Raw genomic sequence first — 19915 nt, 5'->3', positions numbered from 1 at the left:
GCCCGCTGCTCCCCTCAGCAGTGTATTTCGGTCAATCTGGCTGTTCTGTTCCCCGCTCTGTCTCTGGTGAATTCTCTTACCCTCTGCACCTCTGGCCTGTACCTCAGCTCTTGTATGCATAAATAAAAATAAATCTTTGAAAAAAAAATACAGGTAATCCTAAATTGTCCTATCCTTCTTCTAGATCATCTTAATATTAGGAAACAACACCCATGATAGATACTTAGTGTACCAAAGATTGCCCACTATTTAATAATGGGAAACAAGAAACTGATATAATTATTGCCAAGTCTACAGATCAAATGTGTAGACCTCAAGCCCTGAACTGCAGAACCTCGTCATAGATGAGCCAGATCCTAATATAAACAGACATACAAACATAAACATGTAACAGTGGAAATCCAGTGATACAAGAAAATCCAAGATAGCCACTTCAAATGAGGTAGACAAATATCTCACAAAATGGAAAGCTCCTCCAGAATATACTGCTAATCAAGCAGGTCACCAAAAGAGTATCTATAGCATAGCTCCATTTTTAGTTTTATATTTAAAATAAATTTAAGACTAAGTTCAGAATACTGAAGCAGCTAGGAATGGTCTGTTTCTCCTTCTTTGCTCTACTTAAAACACCTTCTCTGAAGTTTTCTGTAGAAATCTTCAGTAGTCTAAAGAGATGATTAGAGACTTGCTTCTAATGGGTTGCTGGAAAAGTCATGACATATTGTAAGGGCAGGAACGGGCACAGTGCAGGATTTCTGATCCAGCAGATCGGGTAAAGGAGGAGTCAGAGTCCTAGAGCCCTCAGCGGGTTTTCAGGCTTTTATTGGGGTTCACCAGGCATATGGCAGGCAGGGGTGCTGGGGGGCCGGAAGGCTGGCAGTCCTCCCAGCCCCCAGCAAATCCTCACTCTATCTGGGCTCTCTGGCGTTCTCTCTGCTTCTCTGCTCTTCTGTTCATTCTGCTGCTTCTCAGCTTCTCTTTCGGCTTCTACTGGCATGCCTGTGACGCCGCCCTTAAAAGCACAGTCTTAGCTCAGGTGAATCCCATCTACCTATGCCCACACCCTATTCCAGGTGCCCGCCATCAGGCATGCATTCAGGACTGCAAGGATCCATCATCTATCCTGATGGCGGGAGGGCAGAAAAGCCTGACATTTTTTTCCTTACCCTACACGTATTTTTTCTGGTTTTCAAGCCAAAACGCATCATAACATTTGCAACATGAAATACTATAGAGTGAAATATTCAGGAATAGGAAACCCATCTTTTCCTTTTACCTGAGCGTAACGTAAGAGCTTCTCAGTGGCCTCTGGGTCTTTATTCCAGATGAGGTCTTCACAGAGCTGAAGGAGTTCCTTATGGATATCATCATATACAGGGAGGTTCCCAGCATTCACTATCCCCATGTCCATACCAAACTAAGTGAAATAAAAATAAATAAAAATGAGGATTTCCAGTGATACCCTAAATCAGACATCAGCAAACATTTTCTGTAAAGATCCAGAGAGAATATATATTAGGTGACTGTCTTTGTGAAACTATTCAACTCTGCTACTATAACATAAAAGCATTCACAGATAATACATAGGGGAGTGGGTATGGACTCTGTTCCATTAAACCTTTATTCACAGAAGCTGGGAGCAGACCAGAGTTAGTCTGCTGGACTAAGTAAGCAAACCATTGCCCCAAGTAAAAGCTGGCTTAAATAGATCAAAAAGGTCTTCTATTATACCTTGATTGCATGGTAAAGAAAAACTCCATGCATTGCTTCTCGAATGGCTTCCATTCCTCGGAAGGAGAAGGACAAGTTAGAAAGACCTCCACTTATTTTGGCTCCAGGTAACGTTTCCTGAAAAACAACAAAAGGTGAAAAATTCCTCTACTTTACCAAAAGCAGCAATCACACCCCTTAAGTTTTATATATAAGAGTGGAAAGTAAAAAACATATCAAGTTGGAAATAATTCAGGGATTATTATAGACACAGACCAAATCTTACTGCGTTATGGTATCACAAAGGCACTGCTTCAGAAATAGTTTTTCGAAGGGAGTTATGTTAACCCCCATACCACGAAGAACTGAGGCAACCAGAGGGGGAGATGGCAAGGCTCACAGTGGGGGAGGGAGGGGACCCAATGGAACACGGTAGGATCTTATTTGGAATTGACATTCTCTATTGTAATTTTGTACCTGTTTTATTTTATTTTTTTTTATTTATTTTATTTATTTATTTATACAAGCACTGGGTACAGTCAGAAGTGCAGGAGGGTGAGAGAATTCACCAGCGCCAGAGCGGGGAGCAGAGCAGGCAGAAGGACCGAAGGACACTGCTGAGGGGAGCAGCGGGCGGCAGGAGAGGTCTGCGCGCCATGTGGGACCCTCCTCTGGTGGCCGGGGAGCAGCCGGGGATCAAACCAGCGCCTCAGAGGCTGCGGGCAGCTTCGCAACCCAGCGCTCAACCACTGCGCCACCGGGGAGGCCCTGTTCCTGTTTTATTTTTAAATTTTCTTTTTGTTTCACTGGAAAGGAAAGATGATGCTCAGTTTCAAAGGCATGCCTCAAGTCATCACTAGGAGAGACTTTTATTTTAAAAGTGTCATCTTAAACTGCAAGGATGTCCGTTAAACATCACAATGAAACATGCCAAAGGAGAAGCCATGTTGTCAAAATGCCCACTTAACCCACCCAAACATCTCAAACCCACCCTTTTGCTGACCTTCTATAACCCCATTTTTAAAAGTTTTTTCTTTCTTTTTTTAAACAAGAGAAAAGTAGACAGATACATGTTGGTAAATGCTAACTGTCCAAATTCACATAGAATAAAAAAATATTTTTAAAGAAAAAAAAAGTTTTTGTACTCTCCATTTCTCTTTTAATATGGAAGGACATTCCTGTTAAGTCGAATAACTACCATGACTTCCAGAGCTTTGTCGAAACTGCAGATACAATGCCCGGCCAAGCATCTGCAATTTCATATTGTCAGAGCACCATTCATCCCTGGGAGTTGTGGCTTTCTGTAAATTTGCTGTGGCTGAACCAAGAGAGAAGGCATGTGCAGACTTCTACAGAAATTATGATTCCATGAAAGATGTTGAGCAGATAAGGGAGGATGTTATCTTTCAGAAAGTTATATTAAAACATAAAAGATTTCTTTGGCTTGACTTTCATGGAAGTATGTCACCTGATTTGTGTTCCTGAACTATGAAAGATGAAATCTGAGCTAAGGAATAGTTTCTCTTGATAAATAAACAATTAAAAATTATGGGAAAAAATAATTTTTGCTACTAGACTCTAAGCTTACTAAAAGAATTTTTTTTAAATTTCACTTTATCATTGTATACCTCATAGTAACCATGACAGAGCACAACATAAAGTAAATGTGCCAGAAAACAACTTCTGGACAAATGACAGAAAAAGAAAGACAGCAAGAGAGAGAGAGAGAGAGAGAGAGAGAGAGAGAGAGAGAGATCTGCTATTCATTGAAAAGTACAAGCTACTAGAAGTCTTCCATAGCCTAAATGAACAAAGTACCTAATTCACTATAAAGTTGGCCAGTTATAAAAGGATAAAAGGCAGTTGAGGCTCCCACCACACTTTGTGACAATATCAAGAACTAACAGGGCCTCCCCGGTGGCGCACCGGTTGAGCACTGGGTTGCGAAGCTGCCCACAGCCGCCACAGTGCCGGTTCGATCCCCAGCTGCTCCCCGGCCACCAGAGGAGGGTCCCGCATGGTGCACAGACCTCTCCTACCGCCTGCTGTTCCCCTCAGCAGTGTACTTCGGTCCTTCTGCCTGCTCTGCCCTCCCGTGCTTCTGACTGTACTCAGTGCTTGTATAAATAAATAAATAAACAAACAAATAAATAAATAAAAATTAAAAAATAAGATTCTACTTATGTTAAACTTAAAAACATGTAATACTCAACTATTTTGTTTATTCAGTCCATTCTTATTACTTGTGGTAGGTATTTTCCATAAAGTCACTGGAAACACTGGATCAGATAATCCTGAAAACTCAATGCTCCCAGAGGAAACACAGGGTTCAGTTCCTATGACCCTCGGGTCACAACACTGTCATCACATAATCAAGATATAACCTGGCTGTATGTGTGTTTTCATTTAAAGACACCTTTAAATACAGGTGTACATATCGATTTACAGGCATTGACTTCACAGCATTGTAGCCCATGCCTCAATGAAATTTATCTAATATAAGCATTTTCTCCATAAGGCACACCACAACCTTCTTGCACTGAGGAACACTAGGGAACATTTCAAGACTATGTCTGGGGGTCATTAAACAGAGAAACCACCAAGAACAAGTTTTAAGAATGTGAAAAATATGACACTAAATAGACCAAGCAAAGGGCACTTGTATATAGAACAAGCTATAACAAGAAGGCAGAACATCTCTTTGTTGACTTAATGTGGGAACATTAACCCTTAATGAGGGTCGGGCCATTCAAATTTTTCACTGCTCTGCATATGGGTATGTCTGTGACTGACTGCACGAGCACTATGAGCATTGATTTTGGAGATTCCAGATAAATTTTAGTGAGCAGATGAGTTTGCAAATATAAAACCCAGGGATAATTTGGATTCACTATATATATGTAAGTATTAAAGTTATAAAGAAAAGCAACAAAGAGGAATCATAAAACTGAGAATGATGGCTACTTCATAAAATTCAGAATGAAGGTGTAATTAGGAAGGGAGAGACATGGGGGCATGAGGGAAAGCTATTACATGCTTCATAATTATTTATTATACGCTACTTTTTGTACATTCTCTATTGTATGTGTTACACCTCAGTTCAAAACAATATATAAAAGAAAAATAAGAAAGACCCTGAAACCCAATGTTCTTACTACCCAAGAATAAAAATGTCAACAAATATAATGTTAGCTAGAAATAGTCACTGGAATCATTGTGATAAACTTGAGTAGTATTTTAACGAGAACATGGACAATACCCCATACTTACTTTAATGACTTTTGTTGCATGGATAAAATTAGCAGCATACAGGCTGTGCTCTTCCATCCCAGTTCCAATGGTGAGAATATTAGGGTCAAAAATGATGTCATTTGGATTAAAGCCCACTTTTTTCACAAGTAGATGGTAGGCCCGGGTGCACACTCTGATTTTGGTATCTGTTTCTGTCGCCTGGGGAAAGGAGCAAATGATACAATTTGAAATAGGAAAAAAAAAAGTGTTATCTATGAAAACAGAAGCACATTTTACTTGTTGAAAACACTTAGGTGTTAATGTTCACATTTCATAGAAACCCAAATGCCAAGCAGCTGCTAAACATTTATCAAATTATCTCAGAGGAGAAATTGGTATAAAGCCCTTTTGTGTTTTTATCAGCACAACAGCTACATTGCTTCAGTAAAAATAAAATCTAACATACATATATGTATATGGCAAATAATAAAGAGCCTTCTGAAAAATGCACATGATATAAATACAACTACTACTAGAGAACTAATTAAAAAATAAGTGTGGCTCCTCTCTTGACCTGCCTGCAGTGTCCTACACCATTGCTCAGGCAACAGTGGCAAAGCATCCTTAAATTTTCCTGCAACAATATTCTGCACAGCTTCAAGAATATGTGTTTACTCTGCAACCCCATCCACACCCACCGTAACACTAACAAGAGCCTTAAGTCATAAACATAAATGGAATTTGTATTCAAATTCAAAATAGTGACCCTAGAAAGCAAAGCAGTGACTCCAGAAAGGTTCACACCTCTGGTACTTCCCATCATCCTTAGAATCAGGGCTCAGGGCCTACATCAGCTCCAATTTCATTTCTTATATTTACCCACTCATCTACTACACTCTCTCCACTCCACTTTTTTTTTTTTTTTTAAGATTTATTTATTTGTACAAGCACTGGGTATAGTCAGAAGCGCGGGAGGGTGAGAGAATTCACCAGAGCCAGAGCAGGGAACAGGACAGACAGACCAACGAAATACACCGCTGAGGAGAGCAGTGGGCACGGCAGGAGAGGTCTGTGTGCCATGTGGGACACTCACCCGGTGGCCGGGGATCGAACCGGCACTGCAGAGGCTGCGGGCAGCATCGCAGCCCAACGCTCAACCACTACGCCACCAGGGGAGGCCCTCCACTCTTTTTTAATAAACTTTATTTTATTACATTGCTTTCATTTTTGTATAATATTTGTTTCTTCCACTCAGGTGTAGTCCCCATAAATCTCCCAGCACCACATCACCCATGAATAGTCACTATAGTCCCTTGTGCTCTTCCCTCTTCTGCTTTGACTCCCCTCCCTCACCCACCCCTGACATACAGTTTATCTGCAAGTTTTACCTTTTTTTGACCCTTTGTTTAGTTTCCCTATATTCCTCCTATTAGTGAAACTACCCAATTTTTTTTCTTCTGACTTATTTCACTGATCATAATCCCTTGTAGCTCCATCCAGGTTGCTGCAAATGGCATGAATTTATCATTTTTGATTGCTGAATAGTGTACTACTGTATATAAATATCACATCTTCTGAATTTATTCATCTGTTTTGGGGCTTTTTGGTTGTTTCCATATCTTAGCTATTGTAAATAGTGCTGCAGTAAACATAGTACAGGTTTCCTGTCAAATTAATATTTTTGTGTCATTTGGGTAGATTCCTAGGAGTGGAATTGCTCGATCATATAGTAGCTCCATTTTTAGTAATTTGAGGAGCCTCCACACAAGTGGAGTCCAACCACTCCATATAGTGGTTGGACAAGATTACATTCCCGCTAGCATCCACTGCTCTCGATGGCCCTGAAACTTTCCAAGCTTGAAGACTTTCTATTGATTGCTGCCACTGCCCAGAACACACAGTGACATGGCTTTGTGCTTCAGATCACATTTGGTCTCTTACCCAAATACCCTCTTTTCAGAGAAAGTTTCCTTAATGACCCCCTCTGCACCAGCCCCACTGCCACCTTTCCTACCTTCTCCATGTTTCTTGATAACATTTATATCCAGAAATCATATTTATTTGGCAACTTATGTGCTATTTTTTATTACTTGTTTACTATTGACAACTTGGGTGAGATGTCAGTCTTGCTGCTTGTCCGGTGCCTAGCAGAGTATGTGCTCACTATTAATTGTGGAATGAATGGATGCTGCTTTTACTCAAGGCATTTCTGAACTTCATCATGGAAAGTATCTTCATATTAAACTTACAACCTCAACACAGGCCTTATTCAACAAATTTCATTCTGAATGCTTTCTTATTGTATAAAAAAATCAAATCTGCTCTGAAGAAAAACTGAATACCTGCTATGACTACAGTGATTTTAAAAAAAAGAAGTCCCATGCGGTTCTGAATAGATGCAGAAAATGTGTTTGAAAAATGGCCAATCTCACAGAATGAAGAGTTGACTCCTCCAAGCTGACTACTTTGAGGGAGGATACTCCTGGCTGAAAATGAACATTAAGTTTGGTAAAGAATCAGTCCCTGATCACACACATCCTGAGCTTTAGGAAGAGCCACCAAGACAATCAGAGAGATAAGGGTAGGGTTCCTCTGCCTTACCTCAAGGATATTTAGTGAGACTCTGTCATCCAGAGAAAGCAGTGGTGGGAAATTATAAAAAGAATTAATTCATGGATCAATGCTTTGATTGTTTTTCTACTTGGGTTATCTTTTTCAACTGTTCTTGGTCTCTCATCTCTTCCTGCCTCGTGCACTTTCTGCTTGGGAAGTACCCCTGTGACTTAGCTGACTAGGGAACTCAGGAAATGAGAAAAAGGAGAGGGCTCTGCCTATTGCCATTGCTCCAGGCTTTGGGGAAGGTGACAAGCTCTCTTCCTTGATTGAATTTCTTCAAAAACTTCTCACTTCTTCCTTTTAGAGTGACAAAGATCAATATGTGGGTTCAGAAGAAAGTAGTCAGGTACAGGTCACCCAGAGTTGTCCCGAGTCTTAGTTCACCCTTCACCAGAAAGCCAAGTTCTAGATTCTAGATTCATGTTCCCATTAGGTTCACTAAGAGGGAAGACATATGGATTTGGAGCTACCAGTGCTGCTAATATTTCTCAGTAACCTAGTTTGATTTGAAGACAAGAAATCAAGGTCCTGGTCCTTTTTCTCTGAGCCAAGAATGACATCTGGTCAATTTCAACAGGCTAAGATTGTTAGTGCAGGCAAAGCGAGGTGAGTAGGCCCAGCTGTGTATCAGAAGGTGGCTCTGCATGTGGAACAAACAGAGGATAGGAATTCATTTCTAGGGTCAGAAAATACTCATCAATTATGAGCTCCCTAAGGATGAAGCCCTTCTCAAACTGTTCTCACAGCACTTAGCAGAGGACCTGTCAGTTTGAATGAACTAATGAATCTGGGAATAAGCAGAGTTTCAGTGCAGGCCTCTGGTAGGGGCAGTATAAACGTTGTAGATCCTTCAAGGCCCTCTCTGTCATGTTCCTCAGTCAGGGCTGTGAGATAAACATGCTAGTAACCATGCTTCAATCATGCCTTGCATTTCACAGATCCAGAAAAGAGGTTCAACAGAAGAACAGAATAGGGGCTTTCCTCTGTGAGGAAGGGCTCTCAACTCTGGTTCCACATTATGTCATAGTTTATATAGTTTTTCAAGACTAACACATGCACCTCACCCTAGACCAGTTAAACCAAAATCTTGAGATGAGGCCTAAGCAACAGCACTTTCTATGAATCCCTTAGTGATTCGAACATAGAGCCAGGATGAGAACCACTTACAGGTAAGATGGCACTTTCTTAAATTTAGCTAGACGAAAACCTTAGTGACAATACCACAAATCTAAGGATCAAGAAGTAATGAATATTTATTTTTTATGATTTACCAGGTTTACTTTTAAACAGTAGGAAAGCTCAATAGCGATCAGTGGGTAGAACACTCTAGATAAGAAATTCACTGCTTGGGTTTTGCTAGACTCAAACACTTAGGGAGAAATGAGATAAACTGAAAACAACTTTTGACTTAAGATTCTGTGAGAAAGAGAAAGGATAGAAGACACCAAGATTCTGTAAAAAATGCTGCCTGACCTCGAACAGAGAAGTAACAGGACCAATTTCTGAGAGGTAGATTCAAGGTTTCAAATCTAGCTGATCTAGCTGATAATGGGCCTGGGAACACAGCAGGAGGCCCATCCTGCCAGGGCAGAGTTCAAACAGCAGTGATGGAAAGGGACCATGTACTATCATCAGAAGGGCACTGACAAGTCAGAAGGAAAAATGTTACAGGGACATTTCCCTGGGAAAACATATGGCGAAAGACACTATGGCACTACAAAATCACCAAGGGCACAGCCTCAGGGCAGAAATCTTTGGAGTGAATTCTCTAGTGTGGCAAATGTATAGATAGAGCAGCTGGACAGGAGTGTTAGGAAACTTAGAGCCTGGGCAGAAGCAGCAGTGATGGGGGTGCAAGTGAAGGCACGAGAGGCAGACAGCTGCCTGCAATGGAAGAACTGAGAAGAGCCCTGGGCTGGGGCTGTAGGAAACCAAGGCCAACTTGACACACTTCTTGGTTCACTCTTCACCTGAAAAAACAGAACCAGTGCCCCTGGTGGAACTCATACCAAGGCAGAATCTGGATGCCAGGATCTCAGTGCTGAGGAGGAAATGGACAGGATTTCAGCCATGGAGAGAAACTGAGAGGCAATCTCCACACAGTTAGCACTGGTGAGGAGAAGAGGCTCTTGGTGGCAATCCAGGAACTGCAGGTGCTACCGCTGAATATTTCTAAACTTTAATTAGGGCAAGTTTGTTTCAAATGCCATCCTGTAGGAAAGGCTGCAATATCTGGGGAGAGGAAAAGAGAGAAGGAATTTTTTAATTTCTGTAACTATTCCTGGATAGAGCAGATGATGAATTGGCTTCGGTATCTCCAAGGAAAAAGCAGAGAACTGGAAACAGCAAAAAAAGACAAAGATCCTAGACATAGCAAAACACTGATCTACTAATGAGAGATGTATTTTCAAACAATACTCAAAAATAAATAAGCTCTATAACCTATGATCTAGTTTCGCCTTCCTTTTAACAAGCAAGACCTAAAAAATAATTCTTTCCCTGCTTTCATATCTTCCTGGAATTCCATTGTCCTAGATTTTCCCTGCCTTATCAGGTCTAAATTCCACATTCACCAAAACCTCTGAGAGGCACTGAATTCTATAAGAAGTTGATCCATCTACTAGCCCTTATTTATCCTCAGAGCCCAGGGCTTGGCACAAACATGATAAAATACGATAGCTATTGGTCCTTTTCCCACTGTCCAGACAGCACCAGAGACAAGAATGGGTTGTAGATACAGAAGCTGTCCTGAATTAAGAACAGGGATACTCAACTTTAGTCCACTGACTTTTCGGACCTCATAAATCTTTTTGGGGGGAGAACTGTCCTTTGTGTTTGAGGGTTATTAGCAGTATTCCTGTCCTCTACTTCTTGGATGTCAGCAGCACTTCCACCCTCACCCACCTGGCATGCCAGTCATGACAATAAAACACCTGTCCAGACATTACCAAATATATCTTAGAGTGGCAAAAATCACTCCATTTGAGAACAACTGGCTTAGAGTAACCACTGGTGGCAACAGATGAGGAAATCAGAAAACAGACCAGCTTCATGGTCATCGTCAAGATTCCAGGCACGCATATGGCTTTTCTCTAGAAACTAAAGATAGAGGCTGTTTGCCGGAAAATCCTCTGCAATGCCAAATACTAAGGTCTGGATAAAGCAATACCATCTCCTAATAGGAAGGAAATGAACCCATTCAAATCTCTTTCACAAAGAGGAATGCAAGGAACAGACCAGGTTTCTGGACCCTAAGCATGGGAGGTATGCCAGCTATAGTCTGTGCTGTTACCCAGGCTTGGAGGGTTTGGAACCAAGAGTGATTTGGAGGCTTAGATTCCTCATACCCTCCTTAAACTCCCACTTCTTGAGGTAATCTGGAGAAGTCTCTTTCTTACTAAAAAAGAATTTTAAATATGATCTATATTTAAGAAAAATCCCAAACACAGAAGTACTCAATTAGGTAATCTCAGCCAGGGAGTGGTGACCCCTCTATAGTCACTAAAAAGGAGGCCCCTGAAATATATGTCATATTTTAATAAAGCTCAGAAGGGTCAGAGGAGAAAATTTGAGAATCAACTCTTAGGTTCAGTTCAATTACCTTCAACAAGATAAAAATAAAGGAAAAAATAACTATTGACTTCAGTTTCTTAGAACTATTTATAATACTCTGATGCATACCCCACTGGAAAACATAAGATATTCAACTGTAAAATAGCATCAATTTATCTAAATTCAATAAAGAGGCTGGTTATGAAATAAAAATCTAAAAAATCACCAACAAATGAAAAATATTTATGAAAGGAAAAATAAGCTAATATAATAATAAAACAACACAAAAGACCTAGGCATGATCTTGAGATTTCCTATTTAAGGAAAATGATAAAACTTGATTGAATAGTAATTAGATATGGCTTGTTCCTGAATGATAAATCCTAATATTGCCAAAACACCAATTCATTATTTTCTTGGTTAGGATTAATTAGATTTTATTCAATATTCCAATTCAATATTCCAATGTTATTCAATATTCCAATAATCCAATATTCCAAATTAGAAAATTATTTTTAAATCATTTTAACATAGGAAAATGCTTTGAATACAATGGATGCATTTATAGGATGATACTGATCATTCTTTTGTACAGTTTATACATGTGCAAAACAAATACACTCTACGCTGCTATTAAATGATAATTGTTAAGAAACCTTACATTATCAAAAATTGTCCCATGTGGACCTCCTCTGGTGGTGCAGCGGTTGAGCCGTGGGCTTGGAGGCTGCTTGCAGCCTCTGCAGCACCGGTTCGATCCCCGGCCGCTGGCGGGGGTCCCACGTGGCACGACAGACCTCTCCTGCCGTGTCCGCTGCTCCCCTGGGCAGTGTGTTTCATCAGTCTGCCTGTTCTGTTCCCCGCTCTGGCCCTGGTGGGTTCTTTCACCCTCCCGCGCTTCTGACTGTACCCAGTGCTTGTATAAATAAATAAATAAATAAATAAATAAATAAATAAATAAATAAATAAATAAATCTTTTTAAAAAAATTGTCCCATGAAAATAATCATTTCAATCAGAAAAGGAGAATTAAATTTACAGAGTGAGTAGTGATAGTTATTACTCCTATAGAAATTTCCATAAAGGTGTTCCACATTTTGTTATTTAGAGTGAAAACTGTTGCCCAATACTCCCAATGTCAATTAACAAAAATACAGAAATGCTTCCTTATTTGCCTTTGAATCTAAAAGTTTCTGGGCCCGTTCCCTCTCTCATATTTGACCTTACCTTGCAGTTTTGTTTGCAACATAAATCATAAACTTAAACCAAAGGCAACAACACACAGATAATGAAACAGAGCAGGTATTGTCCCTCTGCTTTGCTTAGTTGAACAAGTGATTTTCCATTTAAGAAAGAGACATACTCTGTCCTTAAAACCAGTGGTGCCAGTCAAGCCAAGCAGATCTTGGTTCTTAACTATTACACCCAACAGCACTTTCAGAACTCAATCAATAGAAGACATATCTTTATAAAAAAAATCTACACTGTTGATTTCTGAACCTTGCAAGTGTATTTTCTGCTTTGCTCTTTATAGTTTTCAATACTTACCATAATTTTACAATGAGCATATGTCTATAATCATATGGAAATTTTATTTTTATTAGGAAAAGCAGTCTTCAAAAAAGGCATTCAACACCTTACTCAGACAATTATTTTCCTTCAAAGTATTTTCCTCTACTTTTTTTTTTAAGATTTATTTATTTATTTATACAAGAACCAGGGTACAGGCCAGATGCGCAGGAGGGTGAGAGGGTTCACCAGAGACAGAGCAGGGAACAGAACAGGCAGACTGACGAAATACACTACTGCTGAGGGGAGCAGCAGGGAGACAGAAGAGTTCTGCTGAGCTATGTGAGACCCTTGCCGGCCGGCTGGGATCGAACTGGTGCTGAAGAGGCTGAGGACAGCTTCACAGCGCAGCGCTCAACCACCTGTGCCATCAGGGGAAGTCCATTTTCCTCTACTTTTTGTCAAATATAGCTTTTACAGAGTCATATACACAGTATCTATACAATGTTTCATTTTATATATTTTTATATCCTGAAAGCACTGTCATGCTGCTCCATAATCTATATAACACTAAAAACACTCTGAATAATATTCCAATACAAAGATGTAACTTAAAATATCAATTTCTCTCCAGTTGGCATTTAGGTTGTTATATCTTCAATAAAGCTGATGAAAAACCTCTGCATATACAGTATTCTCATGCTGCTGAATTCTTTTATTGGGATAATTTCCCAGAAATGAGATCATTAGCTCAAAGGGTATGAACATGTTTTTAAATTTCTTGACAGGTATCATAGTGTCTTTCAAAAGGACTGTACCAGTTTATACCATACTCTACAATGAATGAGACTTTCTATTTATCTCTGCTATACCAGCACAAACCCTGATCATTTTTAAGTTTACATTTACTAATTTAGTAAGATAAAATATTACCTTAACATTGCTCTAATTTACAATTCTTTTATAACTAGCAAAATTTCTCCCTTACATTTGCTTTAATATTTGTGGTTATCGTCAAAATTGGGAAATCTTGTTCTCAAGCAAGATCAAGAACTGGAGAGTAGACCACACAAAGGGATAGCACAGAATTTGGAAATACAAATCACTCTTCAAATTGTGAAGACCTGTAATCAAAACTTGGCTCCACCATGTCCTACCCACTTGACCATTGTTCACTGAAAAATGGGACAACAGCTACCCCAGGTGGTTGCCATGAGGATTAATGCACAGAAACTCTGCTGGTGATTTTCAACCATAGGGTACAGGAGAATCACCTCTAAGGCTTTAAAATTACCAAAGCCAGGTCTTATCTTAGACCAAAAGAGTCAGAAACTCCAGGAGGTAGAGGGTGTTTTTAAAAGCACAGGCAGTGACCACCCTTCCCTGAGGGAGTGCTTCTGCTTTAGCACCACAGATATGCAAAGCACACAACATTCCATTCTTTCACCAATGACCTTGCTTCCTACTTGGCTGAGAAAATAGAAGCAATCTAGAACTTCAGCACTTTGCCCAGCTCACCTACAGCTTTGTATGCTTTTTCTCCTGCACTATGAGCCTTTTCTCCTGCACTATGAGCACACTGATTGCCATCCCTCTCAACTTACAAGGTCATGGAGAGAGCAAATGCCCCCTTTCTTTTATGCATCAATTTCTGTCTCTCTCTACTAGAGCATTCCCATTAGCTTATCAGAAACATGTTGTCATGTCATCTGTCTACACACACACACACACACACACACTCTTTTCTTAACCTCATATCCACCTCTGGTTTCCACCCTAGTTTTCTATTCTCCTTTACAGCAAAATTCCTTCAAAAAAGTTGTTTATAGGGCCTCCCCTGTGGCGCAGTGGGTTGAGCACAGTGCTGTTTAGCTGTTCACAGCCTCTGCACGGCGGGTTCAATTCCCGGCTAGGGGGAGATTCCTAAATGGCGCGGCAGACCTCTCCTGTCTGGCCCGCTGCTCTCCTCAGCAGTGTATTTCGGTCCATCTGCCTGTTCTGCTCACCACTCTGTCTCTGGTGAATCCTCTCACCCTCCTGAGCCTCTAGCCTGTACCCCAGGTCTTGTATAAAAACAAATAAAATGTCTTTAAAAAAAAGTTGTTTATACCTGCTGCCTCCAATTCTTCTCCAATTCTTTCTTGAACCTATCCCAATTAAGCTTTTATTTCCTTGGAAACAGTACATCAAGATCATAAACTACCCCACTTCTAAATCCAGTGGTAAATTCTTGATCTCATTCTATGATCTATTTACCAACTCTTAAATTAGTTCATCATGTCTGACGGAGGGCAAGAGTAGAAAAAAAAAAAAATGAAAAGGAGGTGCACCGCTACAAGACCAGAAACCTGGCTCACATGGAGGTGGGGGTAGAAGAGATTAACACAGCCATTGACACAGCTATGGAAACCAAGATCCTTAGGCCCAGACAACACAGCTGACACAGTTGCTGACACTGGTCTGCTTAGGAGCAGACTAGTATTCTCAGGCTCGCACCTGGATTACAATGCATAACATCCAAGCAGGCATCCCAGGACCTCATCCAAAGGTAAAGATAGGGAGATTGAGCCCATTGTAGAAACTCCAGTCCCTTTCAAATTCTACAGTTATCCAAAATTAGTAACCAACTAAGTCTTTGGCTTCAGGAGACCAATTCATTAGGCTTATTTTTTTTTATTAAATAAATTTTATTTTTATATTGCCATACAATTGCAATCCCCTTATTTTGACCCCAATTCTACCCTCCCCGCCCCCCACCACCCATAGAGTGTCTCTGGTTCATAGTTGTTTGTTGATTTTGATTTTCACTTTCTTATAGTTATTCATTTTCCTGGTCCCTTATTTAAGTTTTCTAGATTCCTGCTATGAGTGAGACCATCCAGTATTTTTCTTTTTCTTTCTGGCTTATTTCGCTGAGCATGATCCCTTCCAGCGCCATCCTTTCTTGATACGAAATTTTATATTTTCATATACATAGCTCTATCAATTTTCTTTCTGGCTTCTGATATTTTCCAAATCTCAAGTTCAGATGAATACCTTCCCATATATTCTGTAGAATTTTGCTTTTTATATTTAGATCCTTATTGATATAGACTTTCTTTTGTGTATAATGATGGGAAGTGAGGCTATAATTTTATTTTCTTCTAATTGCATAGCCAGTTGTTCCAATAGCATTCATTGAATAATTATTTTCCCATATGTACATAGATATAAGTGTGCGCGCGCGTGTGTGTGTGTGTGTGTGTGGTTGTTTGACTGTCAGTTCTCTTCCACTGCCCTGTCTAACCTATATAACACAATGGAACAGGTCAAAAGAAATCACTCACCTGTCCATCTTCATCAAAAGCCATGACCACCACAGCAGCTCCAAACTTCTTAATTTTTCTGGCTTTCTCCAAAAAGTCATCCTCTCCCTCCTTCAGACTAATGCTATTGACAATGCACTTCCCTTGGCAGCACTTTAACCCGGCTTCAATCACAGCGAAATTGGAAGAGTCAATGCACAAGGGCACCTGTGATTCAAAAAATCACAGAATGACTAAAAAAGCATCACAAATGCCCTTCTACAAGCGCCCAAATATTCATATATTTCCTACTGTTTCTCTAGGGAAACAATGACCAAACAATAGTCGTGTCATGGAGATAGGATTTTAATGCACTCATTCTTTTTTTAATTTTTTTAAAGATTTATTTACTTATGTATACAAGAACTGGAGTATAGGCCAGAGGTGCAGGAGGTGAGAAAATTCACCAGAGACAGAGTGGGGAACAGAACAGGCAGACTGACTGAAATACACTGCTGAGGGGAGCAGTGGGCAGGAGAGATCTGCTGCGCCATGTGGGTAGCTCCCTAGCCAGCTGGGGATAGAACTCATGCTACAGAGGCTGTGGGTAGCTTCACAGTGCTGTGCTTAACCCCTTGCGCCACCAGGGAGGCCCTAATGCACTTATTCTTAAAGTCTAAAGTATGTAGAGTAACTCTAGCCTGGAAAGAGATTCCATCCAGGGGGTGAAGAATTTAAAAAGGTTAAATATCACCATTAAAATATCAGAATGGGATCACTGAGTTCAGTTCGGTGGCTTCAGGACTAGTCTACACTCTTATTTGCCTAAACCCTGAGGCAAACACCTCCAAAAGGATTTGGACATACCTGATCTGACCTGGGGTTAATGTTTAGTTAGCATCATGCCCTGGATAACAGCCCTCCAACCAAGTTATGGTATCTGAACACAATCTTCCCTTTAGAAAATCAAGTTTGTGGTTTCAAATAAAAAATACTATTATAAAAGAAAAGGAGATGTACTTGGATAAAATATCTCCTAGATATTAGAACATGGAGATGAGCATAGATTTGTTTTTCGTACTCTCCATGCTGTTCCAGGAGGGTAAAGTAAGAGCTTCAAGGAAAGACTAGATTAGACTAAAGACATGAAATTGGGTAACTTATCTAGGCCCTATTACTTAACTATTTCATTCAATAAATAATTAAATGATGGCTGTAGTGCGCTCCATGCTAGACTCAAGGATAATGGTAAGGCAGGCAGGAACCTATAAGATTCACCAAACTTACAGAGATAAATATTAAGCAATGACAAAGTCTGGGAAATGCAAGAGGACAGAAAAGCAGACAGCCACGAAGCATATTTCAGGGACACTGAAACCCAACTTATGACACGAGGAACACAGGAAAGGAGAATTCAGAGACAGTGCCTTAGTTTGCTCTTTTTTTAGCCCACACCTTCAAGGAAGAGCAAAACAGACTAAGGAACCCATTGGTTTCCCACTTTCTCAGCATGTTACTAATTAGAGATTTACCAGGGAAAAGGTCAAATGCAACAATATCAACCCATTGTTTTAAAGAGCTTGCTGACAGGTTGGTGTCCCAACCCTAAAGGTGAAAATGTACTGGTCATTTCTTTTTATGCTCTTTAAATTTGGTCTCAAATAAACTTTGATAGAGGTCAAAATTAGGAAAGGTAAGAAAGAACAATTACAGTAGCAGTCAGAACACTAAGTAATAAGTGTATTATGTTACATGGGGTCCTTCACAAGGTACTTTTCTCTTTATAACTAGACAAAGAAGATATAAATATTACCATTTCAGAGATGAAGATGGAAAGTAGGGTCAACGGTTAATCAACTGGCCTGGAATTACATGGCAGGGCACTATCCAGTTAATAATCAGCCCTCCCTTCTGATTCTGACTTTGAACAAGTAATTTAGCTTCTCCAGACTTAACTTCCCAAAATATTTACTCCTAGAGGAGTGATGAGTTTTTCACTGAGGCATTTTAAGACACAAATAAAGGGTGAGTTAATGTAATTCATTGCTTTTACCACAAGACTTCTAACTTAAGCAGTTGCTAAAGCCTAATAAAAAGCTGATAGCACTAACTCTTAAAGCACTAGAAAGTTTCTTAAAAAAGAAGAACTTCAAAAATCAATCCTCATTACAAGTTCAATGGTAGAGAAATAAAGTACGATTCTTAAAGTTTTTAGATTGAATCTAAAATTTTTAAAAAGATCGACATAAAAATTAACATTCATCTTCTTAAAGGACAAATGTCTCATTCTGATAAGCTTAAAAGGTCTCTTCTTCCTGCAATTAGGAAGCATTAACTGAATTTCCTTGACTATGGTAGGAATGGAACTAAAGACTTGGTAGTTCAGGTAGTATATCCTTCAGAGACATAAAAAGTGGGTCCTTAGTGTATCCAGACATTAGAGGAAACTCAAATCAATTCTCAGGACAATTCCAGAAGCCTTGGAAACACAATCAGGAGCCACTGTGTTTTCAACATAAGAAAACAGAAAACCAGCATATGAGATGACAGATCAACAGGACAAAGGAGAGTATTAAATATGTAATGGAGTGAAACACACAAATTCCTTTCATTCACAAACATTTTGTACAACCTTGGCGATGTCAGGCTCAGAAGCAATGAAATTACAAAATTTGGTCATTGCACTTGGACCATCTAGCATGCCATCATCCATATTGATATCCAACACTTGCGCTCCCATTTCCACTTGCACTTTGGCAACACTTAGTGCTTCCTGAAGAAAGAAGGCAAAAGGAAGCAGCATTAGGAGAGTATGAGTCAAAAAAAAAAAAAAAGGCTAACAAAATAATCCCTAATCATCCCAGCAGACCTTTCAAATTATACTCAACTACCTAGCCAGCCTCCCTGACTCTGTGCCTGCTATCCTCCCAGCAATTATCACAGGTTAACCTTTCTTAAACATCTCTTCTGTCACGTCTTCTCACTACTCAGAATTCACCATGATTCTGTTTTCCTACTATCAAGAATCTAATCTCCTCAGCCTGGCCTTCAAGGCTCTCTGTGACCTGGCCCCATCTTCTTGCCTAACTGAACTTTACACTCCTCCCCTCCTGGGACCCTTCACCAAGCCATGCCTCTTTCCAACTCAGTGTCACAGATCATGCTGTCTCCTCTGCTTGGAACACACCCACTTTCATTAAGCATTGTGTAAGACCCACTCAAGGAATGCAGGGGTGTGGACTGACAGGAACTGACCTATCATTTCATGAGAGTCAGAAAATAACAACTTTGAGACCCAAATAAGCTCAGAGAAACAAAGTGATTTGCTTCAAAATGAAAAGCTGAGCAAAAAGACAGGACTGGAACTTCCATTAGATCAGTGCTCCATTTAACCATAGAACCATGAGGGATTTCTAACATGGAAAACTTGACTTGAATCAATAGTTACTCTTAACTATCCCTTCCTACTTGACTCCCTCTTCCTTCTGGAACCTCTAGACAAATACAGCAGAGTGGTTAAGGGGCATGGGCATGGTGGACTAGGTTTATTATTTATTTGCTATGAAACAACAGACAAGCAGTTATCCCTTCCTGTCCCCAGCATCCAACTGCGTATCTATAAAATAGGGATGCTGCAGTGATACAGCAATGAAACATTTCTCTCTCCCTTTTTGCTCCACCAGATAAACTCTCCCATTTTCTTTATTTCTGCTCTAGGCTTAACAACCTTGTTTTTACATTTCAAGGAAAAGAACACTCTGAGAAAACAGTACCAGAATTGCTCACCACAGGATGACAACAACAGCAAGAGGGCGCCAACCTAAATATCCCCCAAAATCTCCAGACACTTGTGTCACAAGGATGAGATGCTAACCATGGCTTATTCTCCTCACCTCTTTTAACTCCCTTGTAAATTTGGATAAATTCCCCAACACCCTGTCAAAATGCAGGACAGTGGTCTTTCAGACATGAGTCTGCTGCCCTCCTCAATTTGTTGACAAATCAAACTACTTT

The 19915-nt window shown here is 40.0% G+C and overlaps 1 protein-coding gene across 1 annotated transcript in view; it reads right to left on the bottom strand.

Annotated features, from left to right (window-relative positions):
• MTR (5-methyltetrahydrofolate-homocysteine methyltransferase) overlaps positions 1-19915 on the bottom strand; it is a gene marked incomplete at both ends in the record, with an annotated part of 91157 nt that overhangs the window by 45648 nt on the left and 25594 nt on the right. Inside the window, 5 exons of the mRNA XM_084253115.1 lie at positions 1277-1417; positions 1732-1848; positions 4981-5160; positions 15944-16129; positions 18534-18674. Of these exons, the coding sequence (XP_084109241.1) occupies positions 1277-1417; positions 1732-1848; positions 4981-5160; positions 15944-16129; positions 18534-18674 (765 nt within the window). The remainder of the gene's footprint in view (positions 1-1276; positions 1418-1731; positions 1849-4980; positions 5161-15943; positions 16130-18533; positions 18675-19915) is intronic.

The sequence above is a fragment of the Talpa europaea genome, assembly GCF_964194135.1.
Source record: "Talpa europaea genome assembly, chromosome: 14".
NCBI lineage: Eukaryota > Metazoa > Chordata > Mammalia > Eulipotyphla > Talpidae > Talpa > Talpa europaea.
The sequence above is the reverse complement of the archived record's forward strand: the minus strand, read 5'-3'. Positions and strand labels throughout refer to the sequence as shown.